The 15,359-nt window shown below is 48.7% G+C and overlaps 1 protein-coding gene across 1 annotated transcript; it reads left to right on the forward strand.

Moving 5' to 3' along the window:
- Window positions 1-393: 393 nt before the first annotated feature.
- CLRN3 (clarin 3) lies at window positions 394-13,563 on the forward strand. The gene is made up of 3 exons (XM_004319117.4): window positions 394-622; window positions 7,020-7,199; window positions 12,964-13,563. The coding sequence occupies exons 1-3, from the start codon at window positions 394-396 to the stop codon at window positions 13,242-13,244; spliced, it is 690 nt and encodes a 229-aa protein (XP_004319165.1). The 3' UTR covers window positions 13,245-13,563.
- The last annotated feature ends 1,796 nt before the right edge of the window (window positions 13,564-15,359 follow it).

The following is a 15,359-nucleotide window of genomic DNA, read 5'->3' on the forward strand; positions in this document are numbered from 1 at the left end:
GATCCTCTGCTCCCTCATTATTTAGGAATTCTAGTTCTCTCCTGACGTGATAGGCTGAACTTTCTTCCAAGGCACTTGAAAAAGAGTTATAAATTAATTGTGTGATTGAGGAAGTCTTGGAAAGACCATGCCTACCCCCTCGTTCCTGCTGGTTGGCTGTAACCATAGCAACCTCTTACTCCAGACCAAAGTTCAGCTACTGTAAATCTTTATGACCATGTTCATAGTCCAATGTTCGTTAGTATGACCCTTCCTCATGGAGAGAGAGGTTTTATATTTTACAAGCAAGTGTTAGACTCCATTTCTAAATACTGGACTCCAAATGAGAAGGTCCAGAAATATTATAAAAAGATCTTTGTTTTTTTACCCTAGGATCCTTATTTCCCTGAGAAGATGCCTACGGCAACGAAAAGATTGACGTTCTTAACCAGCTTTGTCACAAGCTTGGGGGCTTTAATCGTAGTTTGTTCTATTCTCACAACTCAAGAATGGATCCGCAGTACGGTTGTCATTAGTGAGACTTCTTCGAATGGTAGCGTGATTATCACCTACGGACTCTTTCGTGGGAAGAGTATTCAAGAATTGAATCATGGACTTGCAGAATCAGACAAAAATTTTGAAGGTAAATCATAACTCATTTGAATGGATACAGTGAGATTGAATTAGCTGGGTAAGATTCATACCATCCTGTATTTCGGCCAAATAGCCCTTCAAAAATAATTTCCTTGTGAACTTAGCTGGGCTGTAGATATGAAAGCATAGTTTTAATTTTGAAAATTCACGGAATCGTTATTTCAGCTTCCTCGGTTCTGGTTGTGTCTATTAGCAAAACAGTCTAAATCATTCTAGCAGAGGCTATGCTTAAAGGGTACTACAGAGTGTATTGATAGGGAAATAGTTAAGTAAAAATATGGAGCACCAATGTGGTGCTCTACAGCCAGTAGCGACAGCATTTTTAACTGTATTGACTGTGGATTTTTAGTTGGAGCAAGAACCTCTGTCCAGAACTTAATTACTGGCATCTATGCAAGGAAAAAATTAAGTGGAAGATATGGACAATTTCTTATCCTTATATCTCAAGTTCATTTCTTTCACTGATTTGAATTTGCAGTCTTACCTCCAAAATATCTCATTGCTGTTGGAATTAAATTTCCATTAAGTCTATTAATCGAATATTTTACAGGAATTCCTAAATTTTTTTTCTGATTTCATACACACTAATGTCCTACTCTCAATGGGAGGAAAACAAAAATTCCTTGAGAACGATAAGTTGAATTTAGCTATTTGTTTGGCATTTGAAGTTTGAATATATACCGTTATGTTTTCTAAATTTAAAACCAAATTTGTAACTTGTTTACCACCTTAAATGGACTTTCTTCGAAGGGTGTTGCGTGCAGTTCACTACACAGGGGTTTATCAGGTATTATGCAGTCATTACCTCTTTCCTTATAAACATACATCATTTTCTGCCTTATACAAATGTAATGTTTAGCCCTCATTCCATGCATAATGGTGGGACATTAGCTTTTGACATTAGCTCCAAGTTCTAGCTCCAATTTGTGACTTTATTAATGAAATGATTTCCTTAAATCCAGAGCAACATACTTATATTTCCAAATTACAAATTTGCCTTTTAGACTTTAGCAAAAGCAACGTCTCGCCCAGTATTTTAGCAGCGTTACACATCTCCTCCGGTACCAGCCTCAGGTCCTCAGGAAAATGAGGAATATTTTCTTTGCGGCGACTAGAAAAGAAGACTTTCAAAGATTCACTACCATTTTCAGTTCTGTGAATAGCATTTGCGAAACAAAAACTTGTTCAACTTCCTGAATTTCCAGACACTTGTAAAATTTTTAAAATACGAGAAAACAGCCTGTGAATTTTTTGATTTTCATACAGTGTCTGTTTGGAACCAGTTGGCTCCAATTTGAGATAACTGGCTTCAATGAGATCCCTGACTCCCTACATCCAGAGCAGCACCGAGGAGGCCCGGGTGGGTCAGCGCCTGGTTCTAGAACCCCATGGGAGTGACGTGGGCACAGTGGCTTTGGGAGGGCAGGGACAGCTGTGGTCAAGGATAGCTCTGAAGGCGGCAGGCAGTCCCGTGGGCCCACAGAGGAGGTGGAATATTTGCATTTGCTTTGCCTGGCTCTCTAGTTTTACTCTTTTCTTTCCTTTTCTTTTGTATTTTTCCTACTTTTCCTCTTTTCCCCAGAGAACCACATTCCAACTTCAAGTCACTGCCTCCAGTCACCCCAGGGGCTGTAGATGCTGCACAATTGCGGGGCATTCAGATCTGCTAGGGACACCTCAGAGCCCAGGGGGTCTTCAGTGTTGACGGTTTTAGCAGTCATTGAACTGGGAACACTTGCAAACAGTCCTCTCGGAGAGGGAAAAGTCACATAACCCAAATGTAGACGGTGGTTCAGCTGGTGCAGGTGTGCGGACATGGTCCCCCGGGAGCAGATCTGCAAACGTGCAGTGAGACAGGTTCTTTAGGACCACACGGGCTTATTTCCAGTCAGAAACCAACCGTTGGCAGTACAATAAAATCATCGTATAAATGCCACTTTCCTGCCCTGCTGTGGTGGATTGCCTTTTCCTATGAGAAGTTAACCATGTCAGTTTCTTAGCTAGGATGAGTTCACACTGAAATCTCCAAAGAGTAATGAATATTGCAAAGCTCTGCTATATTTCTACATAGGATTTATCACATGGTGCCGATTTGGGGCTGCAGATTTTGAAATGAAGTGATGATGGCTGAGTTCAACTTGCCAAAATAATTCAGCCTACAATACGCCAATTGGTGAGGAAAAGAATCAGTCCAACCTGGGGAGGAAACTCTCCGGGGTGTAGCTAGATTGTTCGGGCAGCTCAGGCTCACCAGAAGCTCTACTAGCTTCATCCAGAGGCATCCCAGCTGGTCCAACACCCAGATGAAAAGTGCCAGGTGTCCACCCGTGAGCACGTTGCCTTGCTACTCCAAAGATTCCGGATATTTAATTTTGGTTCAGAAAAACCTTCCTGAGCAGCTACTGTGTGAGTGAGGGGCTTGGATCCCAAGCGGAACTGCACAGAGCTGGGTTGCTCACCACCTAGTCTTTCTAGAGAAAGGCCCGGACCCCATCAGTTAAATCCATCAGCCCGCACTACTTGTAGGACAAAGGTGTGTGCAGGTCATTATGAGAACAAGGGGCAGTTTCACCCCAAATGTGCCTCCCCCTGCCCACCAGTCTCTTTCCACTACCTACCCCTTTCGTTCCGGGGGAACTCAAAGTTGTACTATTGGCTCAAGCTAAAAATAATGAGGAAAGTGAGTCTGCTGCAAAAATCAATGAACTGCAAGATTGACTGAATTGAAGAAGTGAGGTTTATATCTCCAGAATTTACAAAAAGCCCCTTCTTATTTCTCCTATCTGTCCACCCCACCCCATACACATCCCATACTTTCCCTCGGGGTGGGAGCGACATATCATTTACCCCCAGAGACATGACCACACTGGGCGGTGCAGCATAAAAGGGCAGAAAAAGCTTTCCCCCAACCTTCTTTCTGAGACACCCCTCGTCAATTTCCTAGAGGCTGAAGCCATCAGCTGGGACGTCCTGGGAGAGCTCCTAGGCCACACTCTGGGATCCATGGAGTTAATGAGCCCTTCCAGGGATACACTGTGGTCCAGGGACTGAGAAGCTCCACTGGGTCAGGCCCCCTGGTGACCAGGTGCTTGAGGAGGGGGTGGAGACCATTCCTCCGCACAAGAAAGCCACCAGCTCTCCCTCAATTTCCGAGGACTTCCTGAAAACCAAAGCTAGAAGGGCCAGATGGCCAGCGGGGCTTGAGTATAAATGTCCAGGCACAGGAAGCCCGGATGTCCGGATGACCCCCATTTGTGCGCTGCCCACCACCCAGTCCATTTCGGCCTCCCAGCTGCGGGAGCCGTGGCCTCCTTCCCCGGGGCTGCCAGAATCCGAGCGATTAGTTTCAATTGTGGGGTGGCTGTCTCGATTCCGTCGCTTGACCCCTCAAAGGAAGGAAGAAGAACAGAATATATTTGCTAATTTTGTAGGCAGAGAGCAGCTGTCAGATGCTGTAGAGGTTGATTGTGATTTCATTCTTGCCAACTTTCACTGAATTCCCAGCTTTCATTGTCTGAGTTCTGAGCCAGGAAGGGGAGGGGAGATACAGCTGTCATACCTGTGTGGCAGGGAATTCAGAAGGCTGAAATAGAATTTGGAAATATGGCTGTTAAAATTAAGATAAATTGTCACATGAATTCATAGAAAAGTGTGAGTCGGTAGGCTCCAAATGGACTCCCTTTTGAGAACTGATGTCTAATAGATGTTACCAACAGTCAGAAAGAAAGCCAAGGGCTTCCCTGGTGGCGCAGTGGTTGAGAGTCCTCCTGCCGATGCAGGGGACACGGGTTCGTGCCCCGGTCTGGGAAGATCCCACATGCCGCGGAGCGGCTGGGCCCGTGAGCCAGGGCCGCTGAGCCTGCGCATCCGGAGCCTGTGCTCCGCAACGGGAGAGGCCACAACAGTGAGAGGCCCACGTACTGAAAAAAAAAAAAGAAAAAAGAAAGCCAAACCTGACTGTCACTTTCTAATTTACTATGAAAAGGTGGAATGTTCACCATTTGCAAATGAACATCCATTTACAGCTTTTAATAAGAAAATTTCCCCAGGGAAACTTGGTGCTTTGGACACAGGACATTTTTCCCACGCTGAAATTTTTATTTTCTAGTTAAGTATCCAAATTTTGTCTTATTGGCTAAGGACAGAGGTCATTTAGTCCCCGGCAAACTTCTGATTCAATGCTGGAGTTCCCTCCTTCATGCTCAGGCAGAGGCTGTGGGATTGTGGGAAAAAGGGGAGTGGTTCTTGCCGGCGGTGACTATTGAAACATCTGCAGTATTTGACCCTGCACCTCTGCACGGGTGTGTCCTGCTTCTTGTTTTTCCTATTCTGGTGTCATCTTCCACGAGCTGCAGAATAGACATCACAGCTACGCCAAGCCCTCCACTGCATCTCCGGGGTGAGCCAGGCAAAGGAACTAGGGCCTCGGGCTTGAGGGCAGGGCCTTTGGAGCTGTCCCAGCCCAGACGGCTTCCCGGAGGGCAGGGGGCCCATCGGGCCCCACCCATCCCCATGCAGGCAACAGGGGGTAGCAGAGAGGACAGCATTCTCAGTTTAACCAATGCCTTTCAGAGTTCTTACCTGGAGTGCATAGCAAAGGGGACTGCGCTGAGAACTTAGCCCTTCCCATGGGTTAATAACAGAAACAGCGACAAGGGCTGGGCACTGCTAGGGATGAGCAGACTGGACGTGTGTGCACTGAACTTTGCACCCAGTCCCGTCTCACTGAGTGGTGAACTCATGGCCTCCGTGTTGCTGAACTGGTTTTTCCCTCTTCTGTCCTCTCTGGTCTCCCATGGGGTTTGAAGGGCTGTAGCTGTGCTCACGGGAGACCATACCCACATTTCTTTTCTCCCGCCCCTTGTCTTTCCTGACTCCTTTCTTGTCCGCTGGCCACACCCTCCTGCCTGCCTCTATCCCCGCTCTGTGTGGAGACACTTCCAGCCCTGGGCTTGGCCACGTGACGTGGCCATCAGGCTGAATTCTCTCACACACGAGGGTCTTTACAGCCAGATTCCCAGCGTCCAGATGTCTGAAGGCAGATTTGCTGGCCAAAGCTCTCTCATGCCCATCCTCTGTCCAATGACAGGAAATTTACCTCCCTCGCAAAGTACCGCTGATTTAAAAAGAAAAACATCTGAACTAATAACATGTGGGTATTCAGAGGTGGAGAGAGGACGGACCCCGCACAAGTATTGTCACATCTTATCGGGAGAGTTGAGCCCGTCTGGCCAGCACGGGTAGGGAGGTAAAGTCAGACTAAATGTGTGCAGAGTCGGGGCCAGGCTGGCAGGAGCTTTGGAATCCCGTCTTATGAAGAACACTTTGGGGTTTATATCCCTTTTCAAATACTGGGAAAGGCTCCAGGCAGGAGAGGAGGGAGTGGATTCTGCGTCGCTCCAAAAGGAGCATTAGGATCCAGGGTAAATGTTGTAGAGACGCAGAATGAAAAACCTTTAAATGACTAAGGAGACGCAGTGATGGAAAAGGCTACCTTGCAAAGAGAGGGCTCCTTGCTGCCAGGACACGTTTCAGGAGGAGGCTCCAGGTCTCCCCTGGCTCCCAGGGCCCCGTTCCTGAAAATGTGCCACATCCAGAGCGGAGCAAGAAGGCTTCCGTGGCCGTCCTGGTTTCCGTTCCTTAAAGCTGCTCCGGCGTGAAGATGTGAGAGGCTCCTGCCCTCTCCCAGGGGACCTGAAAATCAGGAATGGAAAGAAGGAAGCTTTTCCTTTTCCCTTCCCACCCCCATCGTGGTTCTAACACCTTGTAATTCCTAATGATGGTGTTAGTACATTACTAAAGACTCTGAAATCTTTTTCCCAATTTACTTTTTCCCTTCCGTCGCCCGTGACTTTCACAGAACCTCTCTGTAAACACTCTATTGAATGTGGTGGCAATCTCCTAAGGGCCTGAAACGAGAGGTAAACACTCTATTGAATGTGGTGGCAAATCTCCTAAGGGCCTGAGACACACTGGCTGCCCTTGGAGATGTTTACAAATGCATGGCTGGGTCTCCAGGTAAGTGTGGGGAGAGCGTGTCTCTGGTGTCTGCTCATTTTGTAAACAAAGGAGGGAGCGGAGGAAACAGATGCCTGGGGAGGCTGGCGGGTGGTGGTTAGAAAGGGGAGAATGGCAAAAGCAGGAACTGGTGGCAAACGGCCCAGGGCACCTGCGTTTCATTTTACGCAAGTGCATATCCACGTCTGGAGCTCCCCTGTGCTTAGGAAATATGCAAATTTTATGAAAAGGCTGACAGTTTCTAACCCCAGTGCCCAAGAGGGTGGAATGGGGAAGGAGGCAGAATGGGGTGTGTGAGGGTGGACCTGCCCTCGGTCCAGAGCTGGTCTTTGCATTTGGTGTCGCGTACTTACCAAACATTGCTTTAGTTTTAGGAACATTGAGCAGTTCTTCCCCAAAGACTCTGCACTTGGTGGTCATCCTGTTCCTGGTCCTTAGTTTGTTCACTTCGCTGTTGAGCTCTGTGTTCACCTTCTACAACAGCTTCAGCAACCCCTATCAGACGTTCTTGGGACCGATGGGGGTGTACACCTGGAACGGACTCAGCGGTGAGTATCGGTGAGAGGACGTGCTCTCTGCCTCTGTCCCCCTGCTTCCCTCTCACACTCGTGGACACACACGGTCACGGTCGAGCCATGGGCGTTAAGAGGGCCCCCTGTGTGCTGAGTTGCGTGCTGGGGGCTGAGGTTTATTTTTGTAAACTTACAGCATTTATTCAGTCTCTTTGGAAATAAAATTCTGTTTAGGTGCCCAGGTAAGAGACCAGAGTGAGGTGAGGAAGGCGTGTTAAGTGTTAAAATATATGCCATACCGAGGCTTTGCTTTGGAGTATCTGGTGTAAGGAGTTGAACAAAGAAACACATGCATCCACAAAACATTCACTGGCTCCTGTGGCGTGCTTGACTCCACATTAGGCTCCACGTGATGTGTGGAAGTCAACACGTGAACACACATGCACACATGCACGTGTGTCATTTAGTCTCCTTCTTGCCCTCGTAGAACAGCAGTCAACTTGACAAAATCTAAACCTGATCGTGGCACAGAGAGCCACCAAGAATGTCATTTTGGAGAATCTGGGGCCAATGCCCTTCTTGTGGGCAACCTGTGAGTCCCGGATGTTGCTGGGCGGTGTTGCTAGGTTGTGTTACTTGTTTGCTGGGAAAGGTATTGGGGTGAGGGATGGGAAGTGGAGCCCAGCTTGAGTCACAGTGTTTTGGACTTTCTCTGGGTCTCATGGACTCTGTGGCCACTGTGTCTGCCCAGGGAGGTGGTCACATGGGAGCCTCGTTGCCCCTGCTGGGCAGCCGGGTTTCTCCTGGTCTTTCCCTCCCTCCACGAGAACCTGATCTCGAGATCGAATCAGAAGCAGCCCATCCTACTAACCGGACGGCTCTGGAGGTGCTCGCGTGTAAGCCACAGGTGGTGCATTTTTTAAAAAATAGGTTACTTTATTTATTTATTTATTTTTATAAATTTTTTTTTTCATTTTATTTTTGGCTGCGTTGGGTCTTCGCTGCTGCGTGCGGGCTAATTGCAGTGAGCTGTGGCTACTCTGTCGCGGTGCGCGGGCTTCTCATTGCGGTGGCTTCTCTCGTTGCAGAGCATGGGCTCCAGGCGCATGGGCTTCAGTAGTTATGGCTCGTGGGCTCAGTAGTTGTGGCTCACGGGCTCTAGAGCATAGGCTCAGTAGTTGTGGAATATGGGCTTAGTTGCTCTGCGGCATGTGGGATCTTCCTGGACCAGGGCTCGAACCCGTGTCCCCTGCAGTGGTGGATTCTTAACCACTGCGCCACCAAGGAAGCCCGGTGGTATATTTTTAACACAGACCAGGAACGTTCAGGGACAAAGAAAGGTGCCCTGGATATTAGGCTGTAAGGAAGCCTCAGAGGAGGCGCTCTGGGCAGCAGCTTTCCCCTGTCCTCCTGCTGAGAGGCCATCCTCACACTGGCCGCTGCAGGTGGCTGGAGGGGCCCCTGTGCTGGGGCTCCCAGCGGTGCTGTGCTGAGAATGAACACCCGGCTCTTGGGGGAGGGAAGCCCTGACTGCAGCCCTGGCTGGTGCGAGTGTGTAAACACTTCCACTACGGCCTTTTTCAAGCTAATGGTTGAGGAGATGTGTGAGCCAGTCCCAGCCCAGCAGGGATACAAGGGAGAGCCACGCAACTCACTGCTCAAGCAAGCGCAGCTCATAACTATCGTGCACCGCAAGGGTGGAAACTTGGGCTGCCCTGGGCAAGCCTGCACCGCGGCCACGTCGCACGCTCCCCCCTCAGCTCTGAGCGTTTGGTGTCAGGCTGGTGTAGCCACATCCACACGTGACCAGCCCTTTCCTTTCTTTCTGTGATTTTATTTCCCGGTGGTAAAAACAAACAAATGCCCCAATGTAAAGGGCATCTGCTGTGGGCCAGGCACGACAGTCCCTCGGAATGAGTATTCCTGCTTCCTGGCTCACAGTGGAGCTGAGGGAATTGGCTCTAAACTCAGATCCTCATCCGGATGCCAGGGTTCCTTGCCCCACGCTGTTTCTAAGAGGCTCGTTCACCTCCGTCAACCAACGCAAAGGAAAGACTCATTGGCACTCGTTGCCAGGGTAAAACATAGACTGTTTTAATTCTTGCTCATATGATCAAGAAGCTTCAGGTACAGCTGGATCCAGGGTCTCAACCAGCACCGTCAGAACTCTGTTCTCCTCCAGTGTCCCCTCTATCATTAAGCAGCTGGGCTGGTCCTCTTAAAGGCAAGTGGGCTGCCAGCCCTTCTTGGCCCATCACCGATGCAGCAACCCCAGGAGAAAAGACGACTTTTCCCCCCAAATCGGACTCTCACTGGAATTGCCCTTCTCCATTTCTGGAGCAAAGCTCCATGGCCAGCAGGGTGGAATTCACTGACTGAGCCCCTTGGCAGAGAACTGACCAGCTGGGAGCTGGGGAGGATGGATCTGAGAGGAACGTCGGGCTCTCGGACCAGACGGGAAGGTCCGATGTGGGCCCAGCGGGACAAAGCCAGCCCCCATTCCTCTGTCTGCACCTGCAGGGCTCGGAGCACATCCCTTCATCTCGGCAGGAGGGAGCCCCGGGCTTTCAGCCTCTTTCTCCATGGCTGAGTCTAAGCTGGCTTTGCACAGGGCACGTTTGTGGAGGAAAACATGGAAAATGGGGACTGCAGCCCCCCTCACCGCCATCCCCACCTGCTTCTAACAACAAAGAATTGTTTGCCAGGCAGCAAACTCTGGCCACGTTCCCTCCCAGGCTTGGGGCAAGTTCTGACACACAGAGGGGCTGTGAGCTGGGCAGAAACACACTCGGAGACTTTGCCTTTGCCTCTCTGTTCAGCCTTTGGCTTTGCCTCTGAAGGCCCTCACAGCCTCCGGCTTCGATAGGGCAGACTTGGGCCCCGAGTTTGGTCGGAGAACTTAGTGAAAACTCAGCTCATGGGAGGCTCAGCCTTCAGGGGGTTTTGGCCACAGAGATGCCATCACTGTGTCCTTGGCTTGGATCACCGTGGGGAGAGGGCAGGGTTCAGGCTGCCCTCAGGGGTCCTGGAGGCAGAGGGAAGGGCCACACATCCCTCTGCAGGCTGGGCTTGGACACCCTCTCCTTGGCTGCAGGGAAGAAGAGGGAGTGGTTTGCTAGTTTGCTGCTGAAGGATCGGGAGGGGGTTCTCCTTTTTTGAAATATTTATTTATTTATTTTTGGCTGCGTTGGTCTTTGTTGCTGCGTGCAGGCTTTCTCTAGTTGCGGCGAGCAGGGGCTACTCTTCGTTGAGGTACACAGGCTTCTCTTGTTGCAGAGCACGGGCTCTAGGCACATGGGCTTCAGTAGTTGTGGTGCACGGGCTTCAGTAGTTGTGGCGCACAGGCTCAGTAGTTGTGGCATGTGGGCTCTAGGAGCACAGGCTTCAGTAGTTGTGGCTCACGGGCTCTAGAGCACAGGCTCAGTAGTCGTGGCGCACGGGCTTAGTTGCTCCACAGCATGTGGGATCTTCCCAGACCAGGGCTCGAACCGTGTCCCCTGCATTGGCAGGTGGATTCTTAACCACTGTGCCACCAGGGAAGCCCTGGGATTCTGCTTTGAGGAGAAAAATACCAGCATCACCTCCCGGGCCACTGTGCCCTCTGACCCCAGCCTGGCATGGTGCAACCCTGACCCCAGGGGATAGAACTGTAGCCTGAGAGATGACAGAGGCGGAGAGAATCTTGCAGACGGTGTGTCCCAACACATCTGAACCTCAGTCGAGGAACCGAGAGCAGAGAGTAACCCAGCGGGTCACACGGCCCAGTGGGGACAGGCTGGGGTGGGAAGCCAGCGTCCCGAGCCTTCAGGGCCTCCTCCTTCTACCAGGGGCTCCCTCCAGGTCCAATAGCTCTTCTGTCCCAGAAGCCGGACGACAGGCTGTGAGAGGCGTGCCCTTTCTCAGGGGGCTCAGGTCAGCATCCGTGTCCACGGCGGCCCCTCCCAATTCAAACCAAAGCATCTACTTCAGGAAAAAGCATTTAACCCATTTCCATCCTACCCCTTTAAGACTAAGCTTTCATTAGAAACTTCCCAAGAGCACGATGAAGGATAATTAAGGGGTGTGAGACGCATAGCGCAGAGAGGAGGGGGTTTGTATGTACTCACTCCTTTTATTATTAAGAAATAAAACCATTAGGTTGAGGATGAAAGACCGTCATCACGGAGAGTGAGAAGTCCTCACGCAGAAGCCCTCTCATTAGGGCCTCTGGAGGGCCGTTCCCTGGGTGTGGGTTACGATCAGGACAAATTTGATGCCAAAATGTCCTTCTAGTTCTGGGTAAATGTCAGCAGATGACGAGTCACGCAGACTGTGTCCCAAAGGACCTCCGTCCTGGGGATTCCCGGACCCGGCATGCTCAGGCCCCGCCCCGCTGGACGGTTCGCGGGCAGCATCACGCGTCTGGAATGTCTGCGCCCTGACCTTCCTTCTCCCGCCTTTTTAAACGGCTTAATTGAGATATGACTCACATACCATACAGTTCACGCGTTTAACCTGTGCCATTCAGTGGTTTTAGTATATTCACAGACCTGTGCGACCATCACCACAGTTGATTTTAGAATATTTTCATGGTCTCAAAAGGAAACTCCTCCCCCCAGGCCATCCCCAGTCCTAAGCAGCCATGAATCTACTTTGTGTCTCTAGCTCGCCCACTTTGGAGAATGAGGGATGAGGTTCAGAGACGCTAAACTCATCTCCCAACGCCAGTAGCTGGAGCCCTTGAACCCTGCTCTCTCTGACTCCAGAACTATGTTCCTTAACTAGGCCAAAGGAGCTTTCCAAAGTCAAAATGGTGGAATGTGCTCTAGTGAAGGACATTGTGAAGAATAAAAAAGGGAAGCTAAAAATTTTAAATGCTCTTTTTTCTATATATATATATGAATTCATTTAATTCTTACAACAACTCTTCCAGGTAGGTATTATTATTACTTTCTTAAACATCTTTATTGGAGTATAATTGCTTTACAATGGTGTGTTAGTTTCTGCTTTATAACAAAGTGAATCAGCTATACATATACATATGTTCCCATATCTCTTCCCTCTTGCATTTCCCTCCCTCCCACCCCTCTAGGTGGTCACAAAGCACCGAGCTGATCTCCCTGTGCTATGCGGCTGCTTCCCACTAGCTATCTATTTTACGTTTGGTAGTGTCATGGACATATATACACTACTAAAATGCTCTTCTAAAATGAGTTTAGTAAAGAGATCCTTCCTGGTTAAATGCTGTGCTCTGTTGTGTGTAGAATGAAATCCCAGCTCCGGAGCCGGCATTCAGAGCTCTCCAAGTGGGCTCATCCTCTGTATCCTGTGCTCAGGACCCTCAGAACCCCTCCCCATCAGATGAGCTTGTGCCTCACAGACCCGGGTGCTCTGAGTTCATCAACCACCGCAAGTCTCTGTTTGGGCCGCCTTTTCTATTTGTCCTTCCTCAGCCTTCCCATCCCGCTGGTCTCTCTAGATAGTTTCCCCGTTGACCTCCCTGTTCAAGCATTTATTCATCCCTCATTCAGTACACCTGCTAGGTTCATTGCCCAGGGAAGTGGGCAGAGCAGCTCCTTCTGAAAGGGCTTGAGCTGAATGTTTGTCCCTGTCCACAACTGCCCTGCACCGTCTTTAGCATTTGGAGCCTAGAATCTAGCTCGCGCCTTTCATTTCTTTTACATTCCCCCTAATGCTTAAAAGAGAGTAAGTCCCAGTGTAGATATTCAGTGAATACCCATAGAGTACGTGTGATAAAGGAAAACAGTGACATTAAAAAATGTATCACCATGTTATCTATGAAACTATTTCTTCCTTTCAGCATCCTTCGTATTCATAAGCATGGTGCTCTTTGTGGGGAACACACAATCCAATCATCTCTCAGAGGAGCTGGCCCAGAGGCTCTACCCACTTTATCCAGCAGTCACTCACCAAGGAACCTCCCACAGTTACGGATACTCATTCTGGCTCACCCTGCTCGTCATTCTTCTAAACGTAGTCACCGCGGTCATCATCGCCTTCTTCCAGAAGGCCAGAAAGCAGTGGAAGCAGGAGCAGAAAAAGCCCATGGAATATGCCCCAAGGGATGGAATTTTATTCTGAATTCTGTACCCGCATTTGGTGGTTAGGTCTACTCTGTTGTACGCCAGCTCCCCGAGCAGTAACTGGCTGGCTTGTCTGGGTGATCGGCAGGTAAAGCGCAGGCCTGTTTGACTGTCATTCTGTGACAGCTTTTGTATCTCATGACACTATGTTCTTCATAACTGATGTACCCTTGAAAAAGGATTCTTCCCATGAGGGTGGGGAAGATGAAGAAGAAAGCTCTCCAGTCCTTGTAGTGTTCAAAGCAGTAGAATGGTTGTGAGTCTATGGACCCTTCTGACCTGGTCTCAATCTCTTAGGTAATAAAGGTTTGGGTTACGCACCTTCCCTTTGAGTTGCTCGAAGCACTTTGATACCTATGATCTCATTCACCTCAGGAGAGACCATGCATTTTTATTCCACTCTATGAATGAAGACTTCCAGGCACAGAGAGATTCAGAACTTTTTTTTCCTAGACCAGGTGTTGGAAGCAAAAGGAGAGACCTAGGGGTGTATGACCTGGTCCTCTGGACCCTCAACTGCCCATATAACTTAAAGCCAATGGTGAATAGAAATGCTGATATTCATTTCTGAGTTTCCAAGATGAGTTTTATTTTATTTTATTTATTTATATTTTTTTATATATATTTTTTGCGGTACGCGGGCCTCTCCCGTTGAGGAGCACAGGCTCCGGACGCGCAGGCTCAGCGGCCATGGCTCACGGGCCCAGCCGCTCCGCAGCATGTGGGATCTTCCCAGACCGGGGCACGAACCCGTGTCCCCTGCATCGGCAGGCGGACTCTCAACCACTGCGCCACCAGGGAAGCCCCAAGATGGGTTTCTTGTAGGGAAAAGATTAGGAAGGAAGAATATCAAGGAAAGATTAAAATTATAGCCCTACAGCCTCATTCTAAGAAGGTTAAATATATTTTTGCTTTAAAAAGATTGTGGTGAATTCAGTCAAAAGAGAAATGTCATACTGTGGTAAGTTCAAAAACCCCATCAACCAATCCTCTGCTTAGTTGCTGCAGTGTCTCCGACACAGGTGTAGATGGTCAGGTGGGAGTGTATCACCCATCAACAGACTCCTGCCCAGCCAGAGGCTAAGAAATGGGTTCCAGCTCTATGGCTTGCAGGCATACCCTGATGGTTAGGTGCACAGCACAGGTGATGGGTTGCCTTCTAAGAACAGGTGGGTGAAACGAGTTCATGGCCTCATGAGAGGACAGTGGGTGACCTGGAATATTTTAAAAGACACCAGATGGATTCGACCTACTTCGCCAGTAGGATATTCTCCCGGAAAATCATTTTGAGAATCTTTGGGGCTTGACAGAGCACTGACCGAATTCTGAAATAATCACCTTTCACGTCTTGATGGAACCAGAGCCAAAAGAAGCAGAATTCTCTTAATGTAATTTACAAAGCAGCAGCTCTTTGGACAGGAGGATACATCCTTTATGAAACTAGCAGAGATTAACCATCTTCTTACCCATTACTTTTTAACAATCTGTCTCAGAAATAGCATTTTTCATTCAAGAAACATGCACTGAATACCTGTGATGTGATTAATGCCTTGCTAAGCCAGGTACCTGCCCCCACAGAGATCACAACTGAACAGTTAAGACAGACATTCAAAAAGCAGTCACTAATCCCATGTGAAATCCATTCTTAGTCACAAAACTGTGTTCATTCTTTGAAAGGTCAGTTCTCCATAACCTCCCTCCGCCAAATCCTACTATAGTCAAAATTACTCTAATAAATCAACTTAGTGTGAAACTGAACATATTAAAAATATGATTACCCACAGCGAAACTGTTCTAAATTCTTTGAAGCTAAAAACATTAATGTTCTTTGGAAGTTTGAATTTTATATCAGATTTTGGTAATAGGGTTGAGTAACAAAGAGGAAACAGATGAGGGTAACAAATTGGCCCTCACATCCTGTATCAGTACAAAAGATTCTGTAGCTGGGGAAGACTGCGTTTACTCATCTCAGCATTGGAGCAGAGCTTGGTTTCATTAGAGGACAAACTATCTTAATCCTTATACCATAAATGGTCTTTGAGGAACCATTTAAGACACGGGAAAATCAGGTAAGTGGAACTACAGTTCACAGTCCGGGAGATGAAGAGCTTTG

Source organism: Tursiops truncatus, chromosome 16 (genome assembly GCF_011762595.2).
Source record: "Tursiops truncatus isolate mTurTru1 chromosome 16, mTurTru1.mat.Y, whole genome shotgun sequence".
Lineage (NCBI taxonomy): Eukaryota > Metazoa > Chordata > Mammalia > Artiodactyla > Delphinidae > Tursiops > Tursiops truncatus.

Coding starts and splice junctions, on each gene's coding strand:
- CLRN3 (XM_004319117.4), top strand. CDS start 394: ATGCCTACGGCAACGAAAAGATTGACGTTCTTAACCAGCTTTGTCACA. Junction 623..7,019: donor ATCAGACAAAAATTTTGAAG/GTAAATCATAAC, acceptor ACATTGCTTTAG/TTTTAGGAACATTGAGCAGT. Junction 7,200..12,963: donor CACCTGGAACGGACTCAGCG/GTGAGTATCGGT, acceptor TCTTCCTTTCAG/CATCCTTCGTATTCATAAGC.